Source organism: Meleagris gallopavo, chromosome 1 (genome assembly GCF_905368555.1).
Source record: "Meleagris gallopavo chromosome 1, MGAL_WU_HG_1.1, whole genome shotgun sequence".
NCBI classification, from domain to species: domain Eukaryota; kingdom Metazoa; phylum Chordata; class Aves; order Galliformes; family Phasianidae; genus Meleagris; species Meleagris gallopavo.
Window position 1 is genome coordinate 47235360 of NC_139404.1, and position 26358 is coordinate 47261717.

At 42.3% G+C, this 26358-nt stretch overlaps 3 protein-coding genes across 6 annotated transcripts in view; 1 reads left to right on the forward strand and 2 right to left on the reverse strand.

Moving 5' to 3' along the window:
- Window positions 1-5: 5 nt before the first annotated feature.
- Window positions 6-1472, forward strand: CYREN (cell cycle regulator of NHEJ). 2 transcript variants are annotated; one of them, XM_085224176.1, is made up of 3 exons: window positions 6-157; window positions 440-506; window positions 624-1472. In XM_085224176.1, the coding sequence occupies exons 1-3, from the start codon at window positions 99-101 to the stop codon at window positions 876-878; spliced, it is 381 nt and encodes a 126-aa protein (XP_085080302.1). In that variant the 5' UTR covers window positions 6-98; the 3' UTR covers window positions 879-1472. The 2 variants fall into 2 exon arrangements, with proteins under 2 accessions (XP_085080302.1, XP_085080293.1); XM_085224167.1 differs by lacking the exon at window positions 6-157 and adding an exon at window positions 195-362.
- An 84-nt stretch (window positions 1473-1556) lies between these two features.
- Window positions 1557-6371, reverse strand: TMEM140 (transmembrane protein 140). 3 transcript variants are annotated; one of them, XR_014883382.1, is made up of 5 exons: window positions 6212-6371; window positions 4471-4620; window positions 3662-3777; window positions 2668-2975; window positions 1557-1890 (listed from the first exon to the last, which is right to left on the reverse strand). XR_014883382.1 is itself a non-coding variant. In XM_085224150.1 (4 exons), the coding sequence occupies exon 4, from the start codon at window positions 2947-2949 to the stop codon at window positions 2335-2337; it is 615 nt and encodes a 204-aa protein (XP_085080276.1). In that variant the 5' UTR covers window positions 2950-2975; window positions 3662-3777; window positions 4471-4620; window positions 6212-6371; the 3' UTR covers window positions 1557-2334. The 3 variants fall into 3 exon arrangements, 2 of the variants coding, with proteins under 2 accessions (XP_085080276.1, XP_085080278.1); XM_085224150.1 differs by having other exon boundaries at window positions 1557-2975; XM_085224152.1 differs by having other exon boundaries at window positions 1557-2975; window positions 3623-3777.
- Window positions 6372-10165: 3794 nt separating this feature from the next.
- The window catches only part of AGBL3 (AGBL carboxypeptidase 3), a 28482-nt gene continuing 12289 nt past the window's right edge, over window positions 10166-26358 (reverse strand). The window contains exons 7-18 of the mRNA XM_085233889.1: window positions 25660-25798; window positions 24380-25162; window positions 22875-23037; window positions 21678-21804; window positions 21021-21118; window positions 20790-20869; window positions 20119-20185; window positions 16729-16797; window positions 15593-15650; window positions 12586-12634; window positions 11234-11442; window positions 10166-10682 (exon numbers count right to left, since the gene is read on the reverse strand). Of these exons, the coding sequence (XP_085090015.1) occupies window positions 10426-10682; window positions 11234-11442; window positions 12586-12634; window positions 15593-15650; window positions 16729-16797; window positions 20119-20185; window positions 20790-20869; window positions 21021-21118; window positions 21678-21804; window positions 22875-23037; window positions 24380-25162; window positions 25660-25798 (2099 nt within the window). The 3' untranslated portion in view covers window positions 10166-10425. The remainder of the gene's footprint in view (window positions 10683-11233; window positions 11443-12585; window positions 12635-15592; window positions 15651-16728; window positions 16798-20118; window positions 20186-20789; window positions 20870-21020; window positions 21119-21677; window positions 21805-22874; window positions 23038-24379; window positions 25163-25659; window positions 25799-26358) is intronic.

Sequence of the window (26358 nt, forward strand, 5' to 3'; positions counted from 1 at the left end):
CCAGGCAGTAATGACAGCAGCCTTTTCTAAAGGCAGCGAACTCAGTGGAAGGACTGGCCAGAGGCTTCCTGCCCAGCTTTGGGGTGGTCAAGGCAGGAATGAGGCATTACCCTATGGGCAGTGGTATTCAGAAAAAAAACCCTACAGCACACTGGCGGTGCGTAGCGCGAGGCGGGCCGGGAGGGGACAGCCGTGAGCCTTGCTGCGGCGCGCAAGATGGTGGCTGCACACAAGATGGCGGCGGCGCAACGACGGCGGCTGCTGCCCGCCTGGATGGGGGCGGCGGGGGAAGGCGAGCGGCGGGCGGGGGTGCCGGGCAGGGTCGGGCGGCGGCGGCGACAGAAAGTGGCGGCGGAGCCCAGGTAGTGCTGCCGAGTGGGGAGAGGGTGGGTGGGGCCGGAGCGCTCCCCGCTATAAGCTGTCCCGTTGCGGTGCCCAGGGCGGCGACCGTGTACTGCATGAACGAGGCGGAGCTGGTGGACGTGGCGCTGGGCGTGCTGGCCGAGGTGAGCCCGCGGCTTCCCTTCACCCCGAGCGCAGCGGCCTGGCCATGGGGCTGAGGCCCGCAAGGGCAGCCCTTTGGCGTGGCCCTCTGTGGGGATGGCTGATGGTCCTTGTGTCAGAGCTTGCAGCGTAAGGGAGCTGAGAAGAAGGCCTACAGCGAGAGCCAGGAGGAACAGGACCTTCAGCAGGTGGAACAGGAGCTCCAGGCAGCACCAAGCCGGGCTCCCGGAGGCACAGCCAGCATTGAGGAAGGCAGCAACCGCAGCCCGGGCCCCCCATCTTCTTCTGGTGCCAGCACAGATGCAGAGAGGACTGGCCTTGATGACTCTGATGATGATGCTCTGAAATACGTCAGGGAGATCTTCTTCACTTAGCATTGCCTCTACACAGCTGTGCAGGCAAGGACAGGGTTAGGAGGGCACAGCCCTCAGAGAGGGCATTCCTGGGTCACGTGTCAGGCAGTGTCCTGCTGGTCTCCCTTAACCTCACATCTTGTCACTGTGACACTGCAAACCCTCACAAACAGCAATAAAGGGAATGAAGGAATGCAGTTACTGTGCATACTCAAGGGTGGCGAAATATGCTGGACACTAATAGGAGCCTGAGCTGAGTCTGAGCAAATTGTGAGCTCCAAGCTTGCGTTGGATGGGGCTGAACACAGGGCAGTAAAGAAGGGGCTGCATACTTGATATGGGCATGAATTGCCTGTCAGCTAAGCTGTGGACCAGCAGCCCACCTGTAAGTGGGATTCTTCTGATGCTAGCTGCTGGAAAAGACAAGGTTCAGCTCGTGGTGAGAACATCCCGAGGAAGATCGAGACCAGCAAGGTGGTTCATGTGATGTGGGTAAGAGTGATAACTCATGCACCCATGTTACTTGGAATAAAGATTTGAAGAAACAAATTCTTTTGTAAGTACCTGCTTACCTTCAGTGGAGAAGAACTAAATAAACTTTTTTTCTTGTTTTTACTTGGCTTACAATTTCAAAACCCAAAAGAAGCTCCCTAGGAGGGAAGAGGAATCTAGGAAAAGAAAACTCAAAAGTAGAACTCATGGGCTGAAAAAAATTATTTAGTGAGACAAAAGGAAAATAATAGTAATGACAGTAATGCATCTTTACAAAACAAGGGATGTACAGGTGAAACAACAGCAAATTATCAGTTAAATATTTCTTTGTATCTCACTGCGATACACAGCACAAGATGCAAAATACTTCTATATTTGTGTGTCCTCCAGTTTAGTTGGAGGTTGTAGCCGCACTGTCCCTTATCACGGTCACGTAGGCCTCTTGCAGCAGGGCAACTTGCCTAGACTTGCACAGGGTTGGTAGGACAGTCTGTCTTCTGATGCCACACCCTCTTTGGCAAGCTTCTTCCCCTAGTTCTGACTGCAAAATAAGCATGTGATTTCCGCACGTACAGCTAAGCAGTGCACCCATATTTGAGAAAGTGAAACGTTTTTAGAGATTTTCCACAGTATTTTATAGTATGGGATATCCCTTTGATTAGTTCAGGGCAGCTCTCCTGGTTCTGACCCCTCCTAGTTGTGTGTGTCCCCTCAGTCCCCTTGCTGGCCTGGCAGAGATGCTGAAAACCTGAAATGTCTTCAGCTCTGCACAGCACTACTCAGCAACAACTGAAACATTGGTACGTAATTAAAATTGTTTTTATCCTAAAGCCAAAACACAGCATTGTAGCAGATACAGTGAAGAAAATAACTGTCCTCGCTGAAACCAGGACACTGGATGTGAACACTTGGACTAAGGATCCTGCCAATGATTAAAGCTGTAGCATGATTACTGTTATAAATCACATCATCCTGCATCTCATTTTCAGATTTTAATGGGCAAGGCCTCTTCAGTGAAAGGGCTTTGACATGGGTTCATGTGCTTGGCCCAGATGGTGTACATAGTGACAGTGAGAATCTGGAGCAGAATCAGAGCCAGAACCCCAACCAGTGCCAGAAAGCCCCCAGTAAAATCGGAGGGGTTAATCCACGGTGAGGTTTGGAGGAGAAATATACCTAAGCCTCCAGATAGAAGTAACATTTTGGTGATGAGTATGATGAGCAATACCCTCCAGCCCTTTACCTTGTCTGTGCACCTCACGTTTGCAAGGAAAAGGGGGTAGAAGAAACAGATAACTGAGCAGATGTAGACACAAACCCTGGCCAGTGCTATTCCTAGCCAGCTGATTCCCATGGCCTGCAGATGGCTGACTTCCAGGCACTGCAGCTTCTCAGCCGTCTCGTTCCACAGGCAGAAGTTGTAAAAGCCGATGCGTTTGTTGGGGAGATTGACCAGGTTCCCTGCTTCCACCAGTAGTGCGTAGATCATCAGTCCCAAGGTCCCGACAATCTCCAGGATGGTGAGTGCACAGAGCAGGTGCCCCATGTACCTCCAGCACAGCAGAGCCGTTCCATGGCCCAGATGCTCTCTTGATACCATGGTGAAGCCCGCTGTGGGGCCACTTGCTGCAAAACATGAAGGGGGGGGGAACCCTTTGGTTATAGTACATGGTGCCTTTCCAAGGAGAGCTCGGAGCCTGTCACAGAGAACCCAGCATTCCCCCTGCACACGGAGCACAAGTGTTTCTGCCCTGCGCTGGCTGTGCTTCCCAATGTATTAGAGGGGATGGGAGATGAGACCAGTGTTGTTCCCTTATCTCCACATGTGCCCCATGTGCCATAGCCTCACACTGAACAAGAAAGGAATGTGTCAGCAGGTAATGCAGCCCAGTAAGGATGGGGTTAAGAGCTATCCTGGGAAAATGCTTCTTATTTAATTCTGGTCAGACGAGGACATCCCTTGTGATCTTTGGACGGCTGAGCAGAATGCAGGCATGAAAGAGTCTGAAGTGCAACTTTACCCCCAGCCCCCACAGCCCTGGTACACTTGGTGCCACCATTGCCCCACTTTCCACATGCCACCAAGGCCCCTGCATCCCCTTGAAGATCTGAGCACAGCAAGGCCAGTCACCCTCACCCCTGGAGGGTGTCCCCACAGGAAGGCAGGAATGATGCACCTCTGCCCTGGTTGCCTGAGGAGCAATGCCTACACAGGTGGGCAGCTGTGACATCACCAAGGGGTACCCCAGACCCAGCTGCATCTGCCCACTCACATCTGCTGGGGCCCAGGGGGGTGGATGCAACAGACAAACCTACAGCCGCCGTCTTCCTCCCTCCTCTGGCTGGTAGCTTGGTAAATGCAATTGCCTGCTGCTCTCCCAGAAGTGCAGGCTGTCCTCAGTGCCTTCCTGCAAGCTGCTGTTTCACGCTGAAAAACAGGGAAGTGCCATCAGGAAAGGGAATTGCTGGCTGCAGAGGCTGACAGCATTGCAGTACCAGCCACCTTGATCTGCGCAGGAACACCAGCACAGGGTAAGGAGCTCAAGACCTTGGCTTCATGCTTGCAGCTCTGCAAATAATCCCTTTCTTCAGTTTGCCAAGCATTATCTCCTATAAATCATTTACCAGTTCCATCAAGAAGCTCACAGTGTGGTCCTGCTATCTCCTCTCCGCTGTCAATTGTGCTATGGTACATCATCCCAATGTCCTGGGTGTCCACAGCCAACCTTCCTACACTATGCTGTGTGCATTCCCACCCCGTGGACACTTGCGGATTTGTTACAGTCTCTGAGTTTTCAGAGCACCTTGAAGGACTTTGCTCACACCTCTGCCCAGTGTCTGGCAGTACTGCTGGTGACTGGAAACCCTTCAGCATCCCCCTCCCATCCACCTGCATGTTTTAGAGCAGGACACCTACACTAAATGTGTACAGAGATAAAAAAAATCATAGGATCATAGAATCATTTGAGTTGGAAGGCACCTCTAAAGGTCATCTAGACCAACTCCTCTGCAATGAACAGGGACACTATGGCTAGATCAAGTTGCCCAAAGCCTGGTCCAGCTTAATTCCATCTCAGACTTCTCTTCCCCCGCTACAGTTATAGCCAGGAGGAGCACTCACAGCATGCAGAGAATCACAGGATTCAATCAGATCTGCCCCTTCCCCAGGTCAGTGCCTCACTTCTTCTTATGGCCTCCCTTGGAGCTCTTCATGGTGGGCTTCTGGAAGGGCTGGGAGGCCACACGGAGGATTCCTGCTGTTCTGGACCTACTACAAAGACACAAATGACCAGGAAAACATAAACACTTGAGCTGGAAGGGACCTTTAAAGACCATCTGACCCAACTTCTTGCAATGCTCAGGGACACCTACGACTGATCAGGGTGCTCAGAGTCTGGCCCAGGACCAGGATGATGTACAGTAGGAGTAAAATTTCATCAGAAATATCTGACAAACCCCTTGATAACTCTCTAAGAATGGCAACTACTGCCATCGAACCAGACTGATGCATTAGCTTCACAAAAACAAGGTCAAATATCCCACTGCTTTTATGGTTTTGTTACTCTTTTTATGTTTCAGTAGGAAAATGTGAAAAAAGTGCCTTATATACATTAAATATATTTCCTATTTTAAATGTAGCTCAAGACAAGTCTTCTTCACACAGTGCAGCTCCAAGGTTGGACATCCATGCTCTACATGAATGTCCTAAAGAAGGTAGGCTTGTAGAAGCATGGAGTTTCTGCTTAATCATCCCATGTCATCTTCTATTCCCACACCCCCAAACAAACGAACAAACAAGCCTACCAGGAATTAAAAGTTGTAGTATCACATTTGCCACACAGGGAAGCAAATTTAGATGCCTAGTAGGTTCATGGACAGGTGTTGCAGAGGTAGAGGAGAGCCAGCTCAGGGTGCCCATGCTGCTGAGTGATTGCTGCAGGTACGATGCACCTTGGAACCCCTGGTCCCTGCCCTCTCCTCTCCTTGCAGACTCTCATGTCTCAGGACCTATTTGTCCCTTCCCAGCAGTGCAGCCTCCTCACTCCTCAGGCAGATCTAGCTTTGCAGCCTCCCACTGTCCACAGATCTGCCTGTGCTGGTGCCCTGTGCTAGCTGGGTCAGAGAGTGCGTAACTCAGCAAAGACACATAGCCTGGATATGAAGCCAAGGCTTGGCAGCCCGCCAGCGGTGCAGGCGCAGTGTTGGTGAGCCTACAGCCTGGTCCCAGCTGCCTTGGAGGCAGCCTGACTGAGAAGCTGGGATAAACAGGAAAGAGCTGTCACTCGCATACAGCTGGGGCCTTTCACAGACAGCTCCTTTGCCTCTCAGCCCATGACTTTTGAACAGGAGAGTCTATGGCTCTACTACGGTGGGGCAAGAGAGCAACCCATGTATGGCCAGCCCCCAGCTGGCTCCGCTCTGTGTGTTCAGGGTGGACGCTGCAGGAGCTCCGTTCCTCAGCTCTGTGTGTTGGGCCCTGGAGCTGCCTGGAGTATCTGTGCAACACAGGGCTCATTGGGATGCTGGTATCAGGATGGCACATGCCTTCCCAGTCTGTTTGCAGTCAGGGAGCACCTTCCCCTCAGTGAGCTGCAGGTGGGCAGAGGGAGCAGGACAGGAGGCATGCAGCTCTGGCTGGGTCTGGCCTTGGGGGGGGTGGGAGAGCCCACGGTGATCCTCCTGCAGGGGCACACAGCTGTGCAGAGCCTAGAATCAAGAGACTGGCAGTCTCTTGCAGCAAGGAAAGGGAGGAGCTGTTCCCTCCTCTATGTTAGCACCTGACAGCACTGCTTGTTCCCCTGGTAGTTCCCCCCATTGCCATGACATTGTAGGGGTGGGGGACACCGCTGGAGGATACTTACAGGTTGCCCATCAGGATGAGTGCGGAGCTGAAACAAGCTGCAGAGCAGATCCTGCATGTGGCTGCTGCCAGGTCCTGTGCTATCTGTGCTCTGACGTACAACCCCTGTTACACAAGACTTTATGCCTTCTGCTTTCTGTTTTGGTTTAGAGGGTTCTGGGATCCTGATGCTGTGCTCCTCCCAGATACTGCGTCATAAAAAAATGTGAGAGGAAAGAACATGAGCCAAGTCGCCACTGTCTCAGCTGGGTGGAGAGTTGCACTTTTTTTTCCTGGTCCTGCCAGCTGTTGTGTATAACTGACTGAGTAATGGGAATTGTGCTGCTAAAGTGGCTTGGGCAGCTGTGGGGGCTGAGAGGAGTTTGCTTCATTGGAATACTTCTGTAGAGTTGACCATCTGAAGCTGTGGTGTGGATGTTGTGAAGCTGATGCTTGCATCACCAGTTCTTCTGTGTTTTTGAGTTCCTGGTGACTCACTGCAAGCATAGCAGAAGTTGGCAAGAAGAGATCTCGGTTTTTGGCAAGAAAAGAACTGGGTTTTTGGAAGAAAAGACCTGGGTTTTTTGCAAGAAAATAACTGTTTTTTTTGGAAGAAGAGATTTAGGTTTTTGGCAAGAAAACATCTGGGTTTTTAGCCCTACATCTAAAGTTGCCTATTCAGCACCTGTGTGCAAAACCAGTTCCTTCTCCCACACCTGATTTCTGATCCCTTTTCCTGTTTGTGCTTCTGTCAGCTTCTGCTTTGCAGCTTGCCCCCTGGCTAACATTGTCTCTGCCAGCTGCAGTTTGCAGTGTGTGTGGAGTCGTTTTGGTGTTAAGGATCTGGATTATGGTGGTTTAGATCACAAGTGGATTGGGCAAGGATTTTGGTGGGGAAATCGGAGGGGAAGGGCTTGCAGCAATTAATTTCTAGCAGGCCACAGCTGCTGAGCTGACTGTGGTGAATGGCCTGGCTGCAAAGGGAAACCTTGGAGGTGAGCATGGCCATCATTTAACATTGTGGTTGCCAGCTGAGGAATTGAGGAATGGGCAGAGGCCGCTTTAGTGAGACCTCAGTTCCAGTCAGGATGACTGCCAGGGTGGGCCTGCTCTCTCAGCTAACCAGGCCATGCTTGTCACGTCACAGCACTTCTCCTGGAGCCACCATCCTCCAAGGGTGGCTGATGCCCTCCCCATCTTCTGCACCTCAGCCCTCATGAGTGTGAAACCTGGCCATGCATCCTGGCTTTAGTCTTTGCATATGCCTCTATCTGTCTGGCCTTCTCTGCCCTGCTCAGGATAGTAAATACAGCATTTGGGAATGTTACCCTTGGAGTGTGGCATCTTTTGGGCCCTAGCTGGTTTCCAGGTTGTGCACTGATGGCAGGTCATTCCTCAGTGATCTCTGAGGAGTTTTCTGTCTTTTCCCCTGCAAGGCCATAGACTCTGGTGCTTGTAATGCCTCTTGGGATCCCAGCAGGGAGAGGTCCAGTCAGCCTGTCTCAAGACTTGCCCTTAGTCCTAGCTGACCTAGAATCATAAAATCATAGAATATCCTGATTTGGAAGGGACCAGTAATGATCTTTGAGTCCAACACCTGGCTCCACACAAGGACTGCCCAAAAATCAGACCATATGTCTTAGAGTGTTCAGACTCTTCTTGACCTTATTCTGGAGGACTCCTTCCACACCTTCAGGTGCCTTTCTGGCTGCTTTTTTTCTTTCCCTTCCTTCTCCTTTCAGGCCTTCAGGCAGTAGAAGATGGTGCCTCAAGACTGTGCAGTTGCACTATGCCTGCCATCGTTGTCCTTTGGGCATCTTACAGGTGTCTCCTGGCTACCTCTCTGTCTCCATACATCCCAATTCTATCTGATTGTTATAAGAACTAACATTTATACAAATCTTTGTATGTGTATCCTTAAGATAAAGCAAATCTGTACTTTAAGTCAGGACGGTCATCCTTGGGCTCATGAAAGGCAGGTCATGCTTGACTAACCTGATCTCCTTTTATGATCGAGTGACCTGCCTGGTGGATGAGACTGTTGGTGCAGTCTACTTAGACTTCAGCTGCTGACACTGTCTCTGACAGTATTCTCCTGGAGAAGCTGCAGGCCATGGTGTGGGCTAGTATACTCTTTGCTGGATTAAGTACTGACTGGATGGCCGGACCCAGAGAGTGGTGGTGAATGGAGTTAAATCCAGGTGGTGATTGGTCATGAGTGGTGTTCCCCAGGGGTTGGTACTGGGGCCTGCCCTGTTCAGTATTTTTAATGGTGACCTGGATTGAATTGAATTGAGTGGACCCTCAGTAAGTTTGCAGATGACATCAATTTGGGAGGAAGTGTCAATCTGCCTGAAGATACGAAGGCCCTTCAGAGGGATCTGAACAGGCTGAGGCCAATGGGATGAAGTTTGACGAGACCAAGTGCCATTCCTGCACTTAGGCCACAACAAACTCAGGCAATGCTACAAGCCTGGGGCAGAGTGGCTGGAAGACTGTGTGGAGGAAAAGTTTCATTAACAATAATAATCAAAAGTAAAGCACGGGTGACCTGGGACTTTCAAATGTTTTGCTTATTTTAGCAGCTGTTTTAAAAGTAAGATACTACACTAGACTCTCAGAAGTTGGCAATGACCCTGGTACCGATTCCTAAGGGAATCTCCATAGAACAACTATGTTGTCTTATTTGAATTATGTTATTAGAAAAACTTCTCAGCTATATGGAGTACTGCCCCATTGTAATCAACCTGAAGGATTACTGTGAGAGTTCATAGGCTAATTAGAAGGAAGGTTAGAGTTTACTTAACATTTTTCCACACTGTTCAGAAATCCCTTTTATTTGGAAGAAATAATAATATTACTAATTTTATCTTGTCTGTAATCTCCTGGTAACTAAAAAGAAATAAATCTTAGTGAATCTGAACCAACTGTATACTTCTCTTCCTATAGCTATCATGGTGAGGCAGCTGAGAAGCTAAGAGCTTGTCTTGGACTTCAGTCCAAGGTAGTGCAAAGCTAAATGGCTTTGTGTTGTCTGTATGTCTGCTGAATTTAGGACTCTGTGAGGCTGAATCCTCATCAGATGTGGCCAGTTCTTCCTTCTTGAAGAGAAAAATAATTTAGGCTTTATTTATTACTGGCAATTCTAGCCCAGCTCCTCTCAAATGCTAAAGACTTGATGGCCCTGATTTTGCAGCAGTAGTTTACATTTACACATTAAAATGGAGTACACAGTAAAGACAGAGACAAGGTAGAGTGAGGAAGCCTGCTAAATTGCTACAATCCTAAGTACTACACAATATAAAGGAGACAAAACTTAGTACCTGTTTAAAGAAGCATATTTTTCATCTCTTCTTCCAGATGTCTGTACAGTGCTGTACACCTTAAGACAATGCAAACTATGCAGGCATATGACTATAATGAGTAAAATGCTACCCAGGTACATAAGGACACATGAATGGCCATATTGGCTTAGACCAAGGGACCACTTATCACAGCAGTCTGTCTCCTAGGTGACTCTGATTCTGTGTGGATGCTGAGGAGGGAGTAGAAACAGAACATGCACAATACATTTTCTAAGCACTCTTTTCTGTTCTCACTTATGACAGCTGAGGACATTTCCCAGACCATATGCAGCCTATCTATTTAAAAACTCCATGTGGTGATTTTTAAGGCATATGTCCACCTGAATCCATGCACATTTTTTGCATCCACACATCCACAATATCCTCTAGTAAGGAATTCCAGAATTTGTATACAGATTTTATGTCAAATGCTTTTGCATGTAAAATTTATTTGTTGGTGAAAAGGAAAATGATTCTCGTGGCTTATGATCAGTGAATGGTGGTTTCAGCTGCTCAGTGAATAATCCCTCATCCTTAGAATCTTAGGAAAACTCCCAAATAGAGTTGAGGTGGATGGGTGACACTCAGCTATTCATATAGCTCCTTCTGGAAGTGAAGACTGCCACGCAGAATCAGTATGTATAGTTTAATACAAATGATGCTTTACACACAGGAGACACTCCCAAATAAACTTGTTTAGAATTTGGGATGATTCTTCACATGGTAAGAGAAACTTCATAAGCACACTAGTCAGCTGTGTGTGAACAGTTTTTCAGAAAAAAAGGGCAAGAAGAATTTTTCGTTTCTGCAGGTTTTGTACTCTATCACTGCTAGCCATAATCCATAGTCAAAGTTCTGGAAATTGTTTAAGTAAATCATATAGATGACTCTTTCACATGCCTTTCTTAGCTGAAGAACTGGAGCTCCAAGACACATCCTGATATTTTGCAGCAGGTTGTCTATTCTCTGTTTCAGGCAGTAAGGGCAGGGAGAACTGTGATGTGCTTTGTTCCTGGAAGGATTTACTCTTCTTAAACTTTACAGCTTGTCTTGCTCTCCTTTTTTTCTCAAGTTTTCTGGGTTTTGAGGAGAGCTTCCCTGTTTTTTGTTCTCCCTTTTTTGAATTGCTCTTTGCACCATGGTCATGATCTGAGTCAAAAAGGAGGAAAAAACAAATCTGCATCAACTATTAGTGAATTACTACTTACTGAAAAATTACATGGCCTTGGTTTGTTTCACATGATACTGTGGTATTGTGGGAGAAACATTTCCTTTACTGAAGGAGAGCCACAGCATAATTCAAAACTTAGTACTAAAATACGGAAGCTTCAGCCTTAGGCAGAGAACCTATTTCTACTGCTCCAGCATTTTCTACATTTCACAGAATCAGATTTTACATCCCTGTATCTCTAGTAAATGCAGAAGGAGAGTCATGCAGGGTCACAGGCATTATCCCTTACCACTACGTTGAGATTTTTCAAATTTTTTCCATGGGCTATTCTCAAAGAGGTTTGAGAATGACTCTGGCCATTCAGTGTCTCAGCTGGAAAGCTCCATTAAAGCCAGTTCTGATATCCTCCATAGAATGCCAGCTACACAAAGGAGTTTTCCAGCACTATTACTGCCTGCTACTGTCTGTCTTACTGCTTTACTAAATCCTACTGTTCAGTATTTTTGGAATAGAACAGTAACTGAGAAACCTTTTAAATACTGAAATGTCTTCTGTGAAGAGTTGGAGACACTTTTGCCATTATGTTTCTTTGTCTTCTGAGAGATCAAATTAAAGCTGGATGAATGGAAATCTTCTCTTCTGGATAGGATTATGTCACAAAATACACTTTTTCCTGGCTCCTGTGGCACAGATGGCTTTTCACAATTGCTGTTAGTATTACAGGTGAGTCTTTCAGAGCTAAAACACACGGAGATAAGGACAAAAAGATATTTTATTTCCGTACAAATTCATGACAAGATATATATAAAGATGATGACCTAGAAGACAAAATCATTACAGGTAAAACTCTTGCTACTTTCATCTAATGCATTTCATAGAATCAATTTCCTAAGAATCACAGGAGAAAAAAGAAGTAATGTACTGTATTTCAAATTTTACAGAGCCACAAGGCCATCACACTGCATTAAGGACACCAGTGCCAACATTATGTAGCCCTTATACCACTATCTCTTCTGAGTCAGACAGAAGCACCCATCGTAGAAGCAGCAGAGGGATACCTTGCAATTACAGGAGAAAGACACCAAGACATTTCTTCTCTCTTTTATCAGTTGAAAGCCTAACTTTTTTAAGTATGTGTAAAAAAAGCCTGAGCTGAAAGGTGCCAAGCAGGGATCCTTGAAATTATTTAATTTTAACAAACTGATTTGCTTTATTTCACAGGGCAATTCTGTCAGGATCTGCAGCTGTCTAACTAGCCAGCTAATTCCACTTTGGACTGTTGCTAAACAACAGCCATGTGTGCAGAAGGTACAGAACATTTGTTCTACCAAGGAATGAACACTCAGTATTACTGCCATAAAGTTTTGCAATAGGGTACTACCTTCATTGTTCATTGTCAAATTGACACACCCTAAAAACAAAGGGAATGCTCTAGCACTGAGCTGTGTAACAGAACCATGACAATGTTGTTGGGCATTTGTCTTCTCACTGTTTCTTTCTGGCTGCATGAATATGCATTCCCTCCCTTCCTCCCTCTCTCCCAAGGCAGCAGAAATCATCCCTTCCTTGAACAAAGCATCAGATCAGTGCCTGTGCCTCTCTCTGCCACTCCAGCAAAGCTGGTGAAAGGAGGGCTATAGGCTAAAGGAGAGGGTCTGGTGCTCTAGGTAGGAAGGAGGACTCTCTTCTTGTCTAGCATCACCTTTCACTGAAGTGTCCACCATGTGATGGAGTGGCAAAGGACAGATGTCTTAGTTTGTGAATGAAAAAAAAATGAGTATGAAAAGGAGGAGATGAGTTTGACAGAAATCAGCTTGCGATCATTCCTTCACTCCAGCTTGTGAAAAAATTAAAAGTTCATAGAAAATAATACTCTCCTACCTGAAATACTTTCCTACTTGTTTGGCAGAGGCTGCCATTGGCAATTTTTCTGTAAAAAAAAATGGGAAAAAAAGAAAAATATTCAATGTGCATGTCATATGTCTCAAAAAAATAACAACAAAATGAATCACCCAAATTTTGTCTTGGCCAGTTCAGATTCAGTGATGGCTGTGCTTAGTAAGGATTGCGATAAGTTACTGTAAGCAGACATCTATGGACATCAAACCAACTAACATCCAGATTCAAGGTGGCAAGTTGTGGGGGTTATGACTTCCTTCACATTGAACTGATTCCAACTCACATCCCCACATCCCCTTCTTCATCTCTTGCCAAAGTCTATTTTGGAAATACTCCACACTGCTCCCAGTGAAATGCTTCTACTATGGATAAAACTATACGTCAGGGAGTGAGAATGCCAAAGGCAACACAATTGTTTTGTTTTGGTAAGCCTGCAGCTCTGCTGAAGTGTGCCCTCTCTCTAGTCTCTGCTCTAAGGCAAGCAAATTTTGGCTATTCACATGACAATGAAATAAACAGTCTTCAGAGCAGGGACTATGAGGAGGATGGAGAGAGGCTAGCGAGTCTCACAGCCTCCTGTATTCCTTCTTGTATTTCTCTTTTCCTGGCTGATTCTCTGATCAACATCTACAAGTCTAGATGCTCTACTGAACAGTGAGAGAAGAAAGGAAACCTACAGCTAAAGAGAGTAGGACTAATGGAGTACTACAGGGAAGTGACATATGCAGGTTTGAATCCCTCAAACTGAATTAAAAAGTAACAGCTGTTTCTCATGATTAACACTAATTGCTAGGCTACCATAGAGGCTGACAGCTATCCAACCACTCACTGCATGAGTACTGCTATATCAAGCCACGGTGGTCAAGCAGTGTGGATGCAAATGGGAGAGAAGATGTGGTGCCATCTGGTTGATCTTGACAGATGAGACATGCTTGTGAGCTGCTCAGCTGCTAGGATTCACTACAGGAGAGTGGCTGAGTAAGAACAGGGTGCCTTGGGGTGTGAGAAGTGCCACAGTCACAGCAGCCAGAGGAGCTGAAAGCAACATGGCAGCCTCCAGGCTGGTGGTGCTGCTGCATTCAGACAGCACCTGAACCGAGGCCCAGCACAGGTGAGATGAAAGTACCTGAGTCACAGCAACCCTTAGGCTAGAAATTATTTTCTCTCATATACATCTAAGCATCTGCCTTCACTACACACCCTGCTTATTATAACATTTCTTAAAAAAACAGTAGGAGAAAAAGATTCTGGAATGCAGTCCAGGTCTAAGACCAAAATAACAAAGCAGTTAAGCCAGGATTTATTTTTTTCTTTCCTCTAAGCAACTCAGTTCCAGGAAAGCCTAGATAGAATGTGATCTGTTACATTTTTACCCTTGGGCATAATACATAATAGGTAGGAACAGCTGCAGCCCGGGAAGAAAGTCATTTAAAGTCTCCCAGGACTGTAAGAATAGCAATCTGTACACAAGTTCTTTATCAGTCTCCTATTTTGCAGGCAAGCTCTGATAGTCATAATGTTCAAAAGCACAAACACTGCATGTGCTGCAGAAGTCAATCACTGCTGCAGTTATTTGGACCCAAACTTAGAGGCTGGAAAACGGAGTTATATTTCATGTCCTGTCTCTCTACAGCACAGGAAACTCATGTGTCCTCCCAGAAACCGTTATCATAAACTAAATGCTTGTCTGCTTCCAGCTACCACAGTACTTTTTATTTGGTTGGTTTTGTTTGTTTTCTGATTAAGCTATCCAAGACAAAAACAAAGTAGTCTAATAGCGTAGAATAGCTCTGTGTCCATTTTGGAAAAACAAACAAACAAACAAACACAACAGAAAAATAAGACAGGAATTCAGAAACAAGAACAAAGTCATTGCCAAAACTTACTGCTACTGAAAGACACTGTTAGATTTTCAGCACGCAAAGTAAGATCATTCTATGAATGCCAACTCATTGTCCTGAGAATAAATTTCAACATCCTTTATATAGTTAGATAATAAATAATATAAACTCACATTCCTATGTTCAACTGATGTGTACTAGCTCCATGTAAACCTCTGAAACTCACAGTTTTATATTAGAACACTGATAATGTGGGTAACTTAAATTTTTTTCATCTGGACCTGGTTGAGCAATTTTAGATCTCTGCACTTGAAAATAATATCTGAAGTACTATTTTTTATAATTTGCTGACATTGCTTCTGGGAAAGATTTTAAAGCTCTTATTTCAATGAAAAAAAATCATGTTTCTATTTCCTTCTGTAATTCTCAGAATATTTCAGATGGCTTATTTAACTGTGTAGGAGAAGTCATAACCAGAAAGAAATATATTAACAGCTTTAATGTGTTGTTGGAATATATAAAAAAATATAAAAATATATATATAAAAAATAACAATGAAAATCAATAAATGCTGACATGGCACTATGAGGTGAGGCCAGGCATTTTCCTAATTGGGGCATTTCTACTTTACTACTTTCTTCATAGATTTACTTGTTTTTGTGTGTTTCTGAGTATCTGATAGTGGATTGTGTCATTGCTTTTGGGTAACTTTGAAAAGTAAGCATAACAAATTCCATTGATTTTCAGTACTCAGTCCTCAGCAATGTTTTCAATTAAAACCCTACCTGAAAATCTACCAACCCCTTTCCCTGTTAACTGCTATATAAAAGACTGCCTTCAGGACATTCCAAGACAGTTTTTAAAATATGTTAATTTCTGCTCTTAAAGTTGAGCCTCAAGTTCATTTTTTCTCCAGTGAGACTATTCCCAATCAGTAAAGGTGAATGTAACTATGTGATGAAGATAGTTTAAAATAAGGCAAAATGAGCTCTTCCAACAGCAGAGACTGAGTGAAATCCTAGCCAAAGGACCCTGTATTTATCTTTGTGGAATATCTGCTTTCCTGGGCTTAGGTTTATAAAAGAAAGAAAAAAAAATAAAAAGACTGATTGAGATTTTAAGAATTAAAATATATATATAGTGTTTACCTTTGTCTACTGGGTGAAGTTCATGAAATATCTTGTGTTGAATTTCAGTGCCTGAGGACTGTGAGAATAGAAACACAAACAAATTATTAATAAGCTCCAACAGAATGAATGAGAAAAGCATATTAATAAGCCAGGCACCTGACGGCTTGATCTGGAAACGTACAACTAAATTAGGACAGGGGAAGATTGGTAGTAGGGAAGGGGTTAATATGCAACAGGCTTTTTCTCTCTCTCTTTTTTTCTTTTTTTTGGGGGGCAAAAGGCAAGTTGACAGTTCAGTGGTTGGCCTGATTTCCAAAAGCTCAAAAACTCAGTAATCTCTGCTCACATTTCAAGTTTTTGGGTGCTCAGCATTTAAAAATAGAATTACTTTTCTTTTTGGGGAAGTAGGAATGCTATATTAGACTCCATTGTTTTAATTAGGACTTTTAACCATTTGCCAACTATAATGAATCTCACATTTTCTAAATAGTTCTGTATGATGCTGAATAACAATAATATGTAACATGTTTAAAACAGATTAATTCCATAGGGTAGTAGCTACGCCAGCTGAATACATGTGCTGAGTACCACCTCTAAATGGCAGGAAGGGGCATAAGACATTGTTATGAATACTGCCAACTTGAGTATTTCAGACTTGGAGCTTGGCAATATTCCCATTGTTAATAAAAATGTTTTCCTAGAATTCACAGTTACCTTTTTCTCTATTAAACTGGAAAAGACAACAGAAAGTATTTTACTGGACTTGACAAAAATCTTGTTCAGTGATACTAAAAGTGAGATGAGTGAGTGGTATGTTACTGATTTTGGAGACTGAAAGGGACTGAAGCTGAATAGGCTCCAGCTCCAAGGCATATTCCGTGACAAAAAGATTTAAATGTATCAAATAATATATCCATGAGACAGAATTTTATGATTTGTCCTGTCTCAGACTTGTTCATGCTAATATTTCCATAAAAATCTGTGGCATAAATCAGATACAATTGTTAGTAAAGAACAATGACTGTTCTAGGTCAGCAACTCTGGGTGACAAAATTGCTCATTCAGAGTTACAGTGGTTGAATTAAGTTGTCATATATCAGTCTGCCATCACAAAAAGAACACAACATGTTTCTATTGGGATGAAAATCACTCACATTTTTGCTTTCATGACTTCTGTCCTTAGCAGTGCTGTTAAAGGGATCTCCCGATGGTTTGTTTTTTTTCTGCACAGAAAATAGGATGTAACATTTTTATTCATGAGGGAATATTATAGTTACGAAGAAAAAGTTGTAAATAAACGCAATAATCACAGTGCCAGAAGGAATATGTGTAAGCAAGCTTTTTAAGATTAAATTCCTTATGCTGTTCTGCTCAGCAAATATTTATGAACCTGGACACAAACATATTATACTGACAAGGGACCTCACTTCCTACTCTATTTGGGAGGTTTATTTTTAGTCTGGGAACCTGGAGAGACAGGGTTTCTCAGGAGTATTAATTGCCACTGCTTTGTTTTTTTTCCAATGTTTGGGCTTCTAGAAGAGAAAACTGGCATAAAATACAAAAAGCTTGAGAAGCTATCTATTGAACTAATTAAAACATTCATAAAGCAGCTAGCATTATAATCTACAGCATTATAACGTGTACACAAAAAGACTATCAATCATCAGAACATTAATATGATTATTTTCCAAATGACAGTTTGCAACAGGGAACAGTAGCAGTGCTCCTGCTTTACATCTGAGGGCCACGTAGTTTTCCAAGCTGAACATTAACAAAGTGCAGTTGAGGGCTCCATAAAGTTCTAGCATGAATTCCAGTCAAAATCTCTACTGTGCCTGTGGTGTTCCATTAACCACCTTTTCCAAAAGCCTTAAAGAACTTCAAGGCCAGACTGGATGGGGCTTTTGATCTAATAAGATTAATTTAGTCACTGAAACAGATCCTCAAGGGATAACACAAAATCCCAAGAGGATAAAAGTAAGAAATTGGTTGCAAGAACTATGATGAGTTGTTCATTCAAACTCATTTGATAAACTACTGTTACTTTCTGAGTACATCTTACTGTCGTTACAGTGTTAGTTCAATGTGCTTTGCTCTACTATCATACAATGAAAATATGTACATGGGATACATAAGTCTTTGCTTGTTTCATAAATGACAGGAAGGGATCTACTGCAGCCCTACTTAGCTAACAGTTTTGCCCTATCTACTGGTGTTTATAGTTATTGGCATGCAAAGCCAACGGCAGCTGACTACCATTGTTAAGCCTGAGGTACAGACACTGAAGCAATTAAGCTTTACCAAATATTCTCCTGCGGCTTCTGTGTTTCCTCGTAGGCATTCCTATCTTTCTTTGTTCTTGGGTATTTCTTTTTTGCGTATTACCAAGCAAGTCTACCTAAACAATGAGAAGTGATATCCTAGTGTTCTGCAGTGGTCTTCTGTGCTTGTCTCTACTGCAGTTATTTAAACTGTGTTACACTCTTCCAATTCTACTTCTAAGTTTGAAAGTCCCTGAAATCACAAGAGATTTACACATCTCTTGTATCACTGGGATAAATGTAAAAATAGGACCTTTAATCACAATTCCTGGGAAGCATACCAAGCATGGGTGTTTTCCTACAAGCAGTGATAAACTACACTAGAATCATGTGACAGCCAGCTCAACATGCAGCTATGTGGCATCAGGCAAACACGTGTGACTTGCTTTATATATGCCGTTTATAGACCACAAGGAAACAGTGCTCAGGGACATCAGAAAAAAACAGGAATCAATCCCACTGACTGGCATGGTGGGCTTTTTGACACAAACAAGGCTACTTTTAGCAATGCCCTGGAAAAGCCCAGAGTTTTAGGCATACTTTTCATGGTTCTCACAAGTTGCCAGCCCCATGTCAAACCCCACAGGCAGGCTGCCAGCCTGATGAGAGGAGGGGGAGTAAGAAAACATGAAAGGCTGAGAAGCACTGAAAAGCCCACGATACTTGGCATTAGTCAGAAGATGCTAACTTCAGAGTCCATTTGCCAATTTCATTCTGAAGTTCTCATGAATGATTTATTTTTTTATATGCAGTCCTGTGAAATGTTCCAGTGTGGATTTATCACTCACATGTGAACAAACTGAATCTCAAAGGTAATACTATAAGACCAAACAAGATGGAGAGTATATTTAGGAAAAAAAAAATCTCTCAATACTCCCTCCTTCTCTGTGTGCTTTCACTAGCCCTCTGCTATTGGTTATTGTATGTGCAGGACACTTTTCATACGACCCACTATGTTAGACTTCCCACGATTAACACAGTCCTGGAAATAACATTGCATCTGTAGTAGAAACTCTTATTTGGCTCATTAGCACAGGGCAGAAATTTCAAGCTGTAGATAAAGATTAAAAGTCAGCACCACTCACGCAACCCCTACATCAGAAGTTACTAGCCCCTGCATGGGTTGGGTGAGCCTGTCTGCATTTCATCTTCCTTAGGTACAAAAAACCTGGCAGCACTGCTTAAACTATGGATGACAGTGAGGCTCTGGACAAGTAGAGCTGCTGGGCTCTGCACAAACAAGACTCATCAGAGCTTATCTGACTGCATCTTCTTTTCATCGGTCATAAAACTAGGTCCAAAACTCCAAGTCATACATCTTGTCAACCAACACAGTCATCTGAAATGCCTATGTGCATGTTTTGATAAGTGCTACAGGGTGTCTCTTCAGTTTTATTCATGCTTAGTACACAACTTTATTTATATGGTTTCCCCTTTTACTGTTGTTTATGGTATCTGTGACATAAACAGGAAGTAACAATTTACAGGAACTATTATTATTGGCTAAAAAAGTAATACACTCACAAAAGTTTGTTTTGCTTCTCTACAGTAAACATCATGAGGATTATTATACAATCACAGACAACAAAGAAATAAACAAGACAGAAAGATTTGGATCCATTCTTGTGCAGCGAGTAAATGTTTCAGGAAAATAAAGGGTCTCACTGTCATTCAGTGAAAGCACTTTGTAAAATCTGGGGCTAAATTTGCCTACAAATTGGAAATAGGCAGTGGGGTAGCCTTATGCTGACAGCGCTTAGCAGCAGTATGACACAGTATGTCTGTATGTGCAAGAGGAAAACACAACTCCTGAACACCGAATGGAGTGTCTGCAAAGTATGGTTCACATCACTGCACAATAATTTTTGTGCTAAGAGTTGACATCCATCCTCACCCTTATCCTATATCTGCTTGCTCAGCTGCACGGCACAATCTGATTGGTAGAGATCTGCCTGTCTTTGAAACTGTACCACTACCTTCTGGGCAATTTGAGTTAAGCTATTAAATAACAATATTGCTCTGCACTGTTAATTTGGATTTTATCTCTACAGATTATGTAAGCACTTTACAATTATCAGCTACCTAATTAATTTGTTAATTATTGTTCTCACTGACTGAATACCAGACTTCTTTGGAATAGAAGCTAATAATCACTAGCGATTATTCCCCAGTGGCATTTGGGTCAGAAATGTAAACAGCCAATAAAGAATCATAGCATACCTTAGTACCTAGCTTTAGCCGGTGTGCAGCAACATCACAGGAGTCTGAGCTGTCAGAAGATCGGCTGCTGTAAAAGACAAGCATCATTTTATTTAATTTTTAGATTTGCTGATTGCAAACTGTATTTTAGTGCATTCATTCTAACCACTAGTAGGTATTTTCTGTAGTAACTGTAGTTGTAGAGATGTAAATAGGTTTTCTAGATACCTGTCTGCCAGATCCATATTTTCATTTTACAGCTAACTTGCAAAAATCGTAATCATCTTAGAGAAAAATTGGTTATTGGAAGAGATCTGTTTTATCCAGGTTATCCAAGTGGCATCTCACACTTCTGCTCAGCCTTCTTTTAGTTCTGCTTCACATGCTTTCCCCCTCCAAGCCCTCCCTCACAGCATCATCTTCTTTGTTCCCACTGAGCTTTCTCTCAGTTCTCTAATGGTGCATTAAGATTTTGTGCCTCCTTTTATTTCCTTGTATTTCAGCATCAGTTTTGAAAGTCAGCTTTTGATTTGCATACCCTGGCCACTGAAAGTAAGATGAGATAGATCCAACTCATATTTCTTCAGAGAAGAGATCTACTGAAGTTTTATTCAAATTCCTTACAAGGTGCAGAGAACTTACATTATTTTATATGTTTGTATACGTAATATGTCTTAATAGTTCTAAATTACCTGGAATCCCAGTCTAATGCATCAGAATTCAGGACTTCGGAGCTCACCTTAGCTTGCTGTGTCACTACTTGCTCATGTTCCTTCAGGCACAGATAATGATAAGAAAACGACATATGTTTCAATTAAAGCTATTAGCAAATTTACTGTTACTGTAACCCTATCGAGGATTATGTTTTGTGACAGTAGGATGAACTGAGGAAGGAGGAAAAGGCTCAGAGGGACTATCCTTACCTCCTTATTATCAACAGAGTAGTTCAAGAGAGCGTCACAGAAATGCTGTCCTATTGACTCAAAGTCTTTGATATCAAAATGGGTGCTTTGTCTCCAGCCTGCACATCAGTAGGAGCAAATCAGAAATGGAAATGTCAGTCATCCTGCTGACTGCTAGCTACGGTGTGTCAGCACAGTGCTGATTGCAAACTCACTGTCACTGACAGATGCTAGAAATAGGTCTATGACTGCTAGGCTTTTATACAGATAGCATTAAGGATCATCATTCTGCCTATATGGACAAATCTATCTATTCATAGCAGATTAACTGTGTATTATATTACTTTCCACATCAACTGTATTTCTTTTTACCAAGGATCTTCTTCCAGATAGCTGATTCCCATACAAATATTTTTTGTTTCTACTTTTAATTTGCCTCTTACCAATATTGTTGTTTAACAGTACAGATGTAATAATGATAGTGGTGGCCTAAATGGTCACCAGGTGAAAAAATGGTATTTTTTCCAGATCTTATCTTCAATCATCATTCATTTCTACCCAGTAAGAGAGAACACCAACAAGGGGTTGGTGGCTCAAGCTACCATTTCCCCTGAAGAAGCAAAAGGAAAGGTCTTGTTTGATGATTATTTACTCAGTAGCTACAGGGAATTGTCTCACCCAGCTTAGAGCCACAAACAGAGGCTTCCAAAGTGTAGCTGTTGTTGATGCCCATCTTCCACATTACAACTCGACCTGTGCTTTCTTTGCTCTTTCGTACTCTGAAATGGCAGTCTGGGAATGAAAACTTAGAAGATGTACATGATTAATAATTGAACTGAATAGGAAGATGCAATAATGTCAAGGTTTTTTTAAAATATATCCTATCTACCAGATAAATAATTGTGAGTTTTCAATCTACCATACTTGAATATTGCACAATATAGTTCAGAGTAATCAATATTATTACTGGCATAATGGAGATGTAGGTGCCTTCAATTAGAAGCTTAATTTACTTTAAGGATTTGAGAATTCTCAAACAACTTTTATGCAGCTGTATGAACTGCTCTAAATGAGCTTATATGGACTGCTGCTCAGATGACTTACCACAAATCCTGTAGTATACCAACATACAAATGTACTAAGAAGTCAGAATAGCTCTTCTCTCATGAGTTAGTACCAATAGTTTGATGTAACCTATCTGGAGCTCACAACCACCGTATTATCATTGATATCAGGAAACAACATTAACTGCAAGTATGCAATCACATCTTATAAATACGTTTGTGTCCTGCTTATTATTGAATCTTTGCCATCTTTCTGATTAAAAAGAAGCTTACTTCAGTCAGATCTTGCTGGAAAATGATATATTTTAGTATCAGTAATTTCCTAATAAAAATATTTTTAGTTGAAATATCTTACAAAAACGTGGTGATTTGGACACAATTTGCAACTGAAAAAAATTCAACTTGGAGAAAATTTTCAACTTCTTTAGTTTACTTATTTGTTTTTAATTCTATTGTATGTATATTATAGTATATATAAGTAGGTGAGATATGTGTATGTAATATTTAATGCTAGTTTTTCACATTATTAAATAGTGTTACTTTCATATTTTTGTAGTTTGGTTTCTTCATTATTTCAGAAATGCTAACCTTATGACTTAATTTAGCATGATATACTTTGGAGTGCTGGAATTTCAAAGGAATCACAATTTTGTACTTCTACCATTCTTAGTTTTAGCCACTTGAAGATTATTTTAGTGGGTAAAGTACAGCTTTTTAACAAATATGGTTACATCCTTACAGAAAACTTAGGGAATCCTTGTTGATGTTTGAAATTTCGACTGACTGCATTTCTAACCTGACATTTGCTTACCTTATCTGGGCAATTCTTGCTCAGCAAGAGTGGAAAGGCACGTGGACGCAAGTGTGGTGCTTTTGGTTCCTGCTCTCTCTCACAACCATACATGAAAGCATTTTGTTTTCTGTTGTGACCATGGATGTCACAATACAGAAAAATGTCACGCTTCTCCATCACTCTGTAGTATGGGACAACACAGAATACTTTGCTAAAAGTGTGCTTTTCCCTCCACCTTGGAAATACTAATTTGAGTCAATAAATTACACTGAAGCTCATGTTTAACCCAAAGAGCAATAAATTGGTAAGATTTCATATTCTGAGTACAAAGACAAACATTTACTATGCAGAACTGCTCCGTTTCTCCAGGATAAAACACTGGGCTGTGCAAGAAGGCATGACAGTATGCATCAGCAATCTTTATCCATGTGTACATAAGCTTTCATAGCCTTCTTACCTTCATGAATTTCAGAAGATGGGCATCACAAAACTAGATGTTCACAGTTTTATGGCAGCTTGTTTTGTTTTTGTTTTGTATACAGTTTACTCAGTCTCCCTCCCTGATTATATGGTGCTTGTTTTTTTCCCACTCTGCCATTTCCCCTTTTTGTCACTTCTTTTAGTCCCTCTCTCAGGTTCAGTTACTTATATCCACCTGTGTAGATGTGTCCTATAGCATGTTGTGCAGCTAAAACCCATCATTCGTATCTACTTCTTTTGCTCTCATATATGTATAGAATAATACGTGCTGTACAGTTACAACACTGAAGGATAAATAAACTGGCTCAGAATGATGATGTGAATAGTTTTTCCCTTATCCAAGCTGAAGGCATCAGTTTTTATGATATGCCATGATTTTGCAATGCGTTATCACTTAACTAGCTTTTTAAAAGAAAATTTGCAGGTAGACATACTGCTGGGTTTTTTTCAGTCTGCACCCCTGACATCCAACCCCTGTCAGAGTCCTACAGGAAACTCGTGATGGCATCACAGTGTGTTGCCTGGGGCTCTGCTCTGGGCAAGAGTTGAAAACCCATGGCGGAGCTAAGAAGGAAGCAGTAACAAATGTGTCTGTCTTAGCCGAGTGTGAAGGTCAGTAGACATCAGAACACATAATTCATACTAATTATAGGGGACTCACAAGTGCAAGCTGTCTTTGTATGGTAAGACAGAGATAAATTCTCACAGAAAAGTAGTACAGTAAGTAAGGCAGTACCCATCTCCTTCAAGCTAAGGACTTATACACCAAAGCATTTACTTGAAGGTAAACAGATATTATTTAAATGTTATTTAAAACTATGTGTAGCCAGTACTGGATGAAAAACATTGAATGTAGGAATAGTGACACTGCTTTTTTTTTTTTTTTTTCCTTCTCTTTTTTCTTCCTAGGAGTATTTGTATCAATTTCTTGTACTAAAGAGATAAATAATATGGAAACAGAAATGGACATAGAAAAGTCACACTAAGACAGGGACACTGAATATGAAAATCACTGATTTTAAGGGGAGAGAAAATGAGTTTACCTTCTGATCATGTTTCGGGTATACCAGATTGAGGGATAACACTTCTTCACTTTAGATTTGTATTTGCGATTCAAGTCATGACCTGTTAAAGAGCAGCGATGATTTCCCACAATCACACCATCTGGATTCAACATTGGTACCACTTTGAAGACAAAAGTGTCCCGGAGCTGATGAGCTTTGCTTGAATTACCAAGAATGTAATCCAGAATGCCCTTCATTATCCAGGAGCTGTTGGTTTCTCCAGGATGCACTCTAGCAGTTAGAATCACAGCTTTTCTCTTTGTGTCCTTGCCACTTTCAGGGGGGTTGGTGATAGTTAAGACGTGTACTATATTTCCTGCCAAGGAATGGCACAAGATGTGAATCTTGCAGAACTTGGACTTCACTGGATCTTTAGAGACGGCCACCAGATACTTCTGCAGGTTGGAGTAGGTATAAGGATAGCAGTGGGCAAAATAGCAAGTGTCTCTGTCATGAGGAAACTGAAATGTCCACGTGAGTGAGAAATACTGACGTCCACCTTCACTCACATTGGTTTTGTAATACTTGATTTCATTTCCTGCCCTTCGCCAGCCAATGTTGTGTTCCTTAGCATCAACTTCTGAGTACAACAGCGGCCGCAAACCATGTCTATACAGGCTTTTACGCTTGGTGAAGTTGACAATGGTGAAGCGATAAGGCATCCCTGCCTGAGTATTGCTTACTTGGAAGTAAAACCACTGCACGTGCCTGCTTGTGTAGAGGTCAGTTCGCAGTGTCAGCTGGTATTCAAATTCATTTCTGCTAGGTAAAAGAAGGCAGACAGTTGTGATGCTGGTTAGCACTGCAGTATGATTCAGTGTCAAACAATGCAGGCTGCCATGAAAGTACCCCACAGTCAATCTGGTGCAAATCATGCTGATTTACACTGTCATCACTTAAAGACTGCACAGCTGCCAGGAAAAGATGCCTATTTGTATCAAGTGTGTCAATAACACAACTGCTGGTTTTCTTAGGACTTAAAACTAAGACTTCTAAAATAAGTTCTCTACACAGTGTTTTGAAGTATGTGCTTAAGAAAATTTGTGTGGGTGACTATTACCTACAGAAATCATTCAGTATTATATAATGCCTATCAGATCATTTTATGCAAAGGAACTACACTTGAAGCTTATTTAACTGTGTAAATAGGTGGCAAACCCAGAGAAACATCCTGCTTAGAAGGTGTTAGCAGGCAACAGGCAATAACAATTCTGATAATAACTCTGTTATAATAAAAGAGGAAAAGATTACAAACTTACATTTTAACCACCTTCTGCAAATTACCACTCTCAAATCGTGCTTCAAAGATGAGAGTATTGTCCACTTTCTGATGGAAGATCTGTTTCACAGGGCAGAGACCTCTCATTTGGGAATACATAAAATACAATTCTGAGTTAGCTAGTGGGAGGAGTGGAACACATGCATTTAATTTCAGTCTGAGTCATTTTAGGGAATAATGCATCCTTCTAAAAATTCCTTCTTGAAAAAGAACTGCATGTAGCTGAGGTTCAACACATACTTTAGGTAAATGTAAAAGAAATTGCAGGGAGCTTTTCTGCACATTCCCACTCAACTTGATGGACTTCTGCCAGTCTAAAATCTGACTGTCACTGCATGAGCTTGGGCAAAGCAAACATCAAAAACAATAGATAGTTGACAACTGCTGCCATGAATTTCTTTTTAAATCTCTCCTAGTCTAGAAGTTAAAAAGATGACACCCAAATCAAGAGCAATTACTTTCATATTATAAATGATGCTTTCACACCACATTTATCATACAGTTTGAAAAGAGCTCCCTTTTTGCGCCATTCTGCTACTTTGTGCACTGTTCCTCAGATGAGATGCACAACTGAACTTTCAATAGTATTTTTCATTAACCAACCAACCAACCAACCAACCAACCAACACAACCATACAACCAGAAATGCTAGATATACCACCAGCATATTTTATGGCTT

Bases quoted from the DNA above. Each gene is read 5' to 3' on its own strand.
- CYREN (XM_085224167.1), top strand. From the start codon at position 217: ATGGTGGCTGCACACAAGATGGCGGCGGCGCAACGACGGCGGCTGCTG. The intron at 363-439 runs GTAGTGCTGCCG...TGCGGTGCCCAG, and splicing joins AAAGTGGCGGCGGAGCCCAG to GGCGGCGACCGTGTACTGCA. The intron at 507-623 runs GTGAGCCCGCGG...TCCTTGTGTCAG, and splicing joins CGCTGGGCGTGCTGGCCGAG to AGCTTGCAGCGTAAGGGAGC.
- TMEM140 (XM_085224150.1), bottom strand. From the start codon at position 2,949: ATGGTATCAAGAGAGCATCTGGGCCATGGAACGGCTCTGCTGTGCTGG.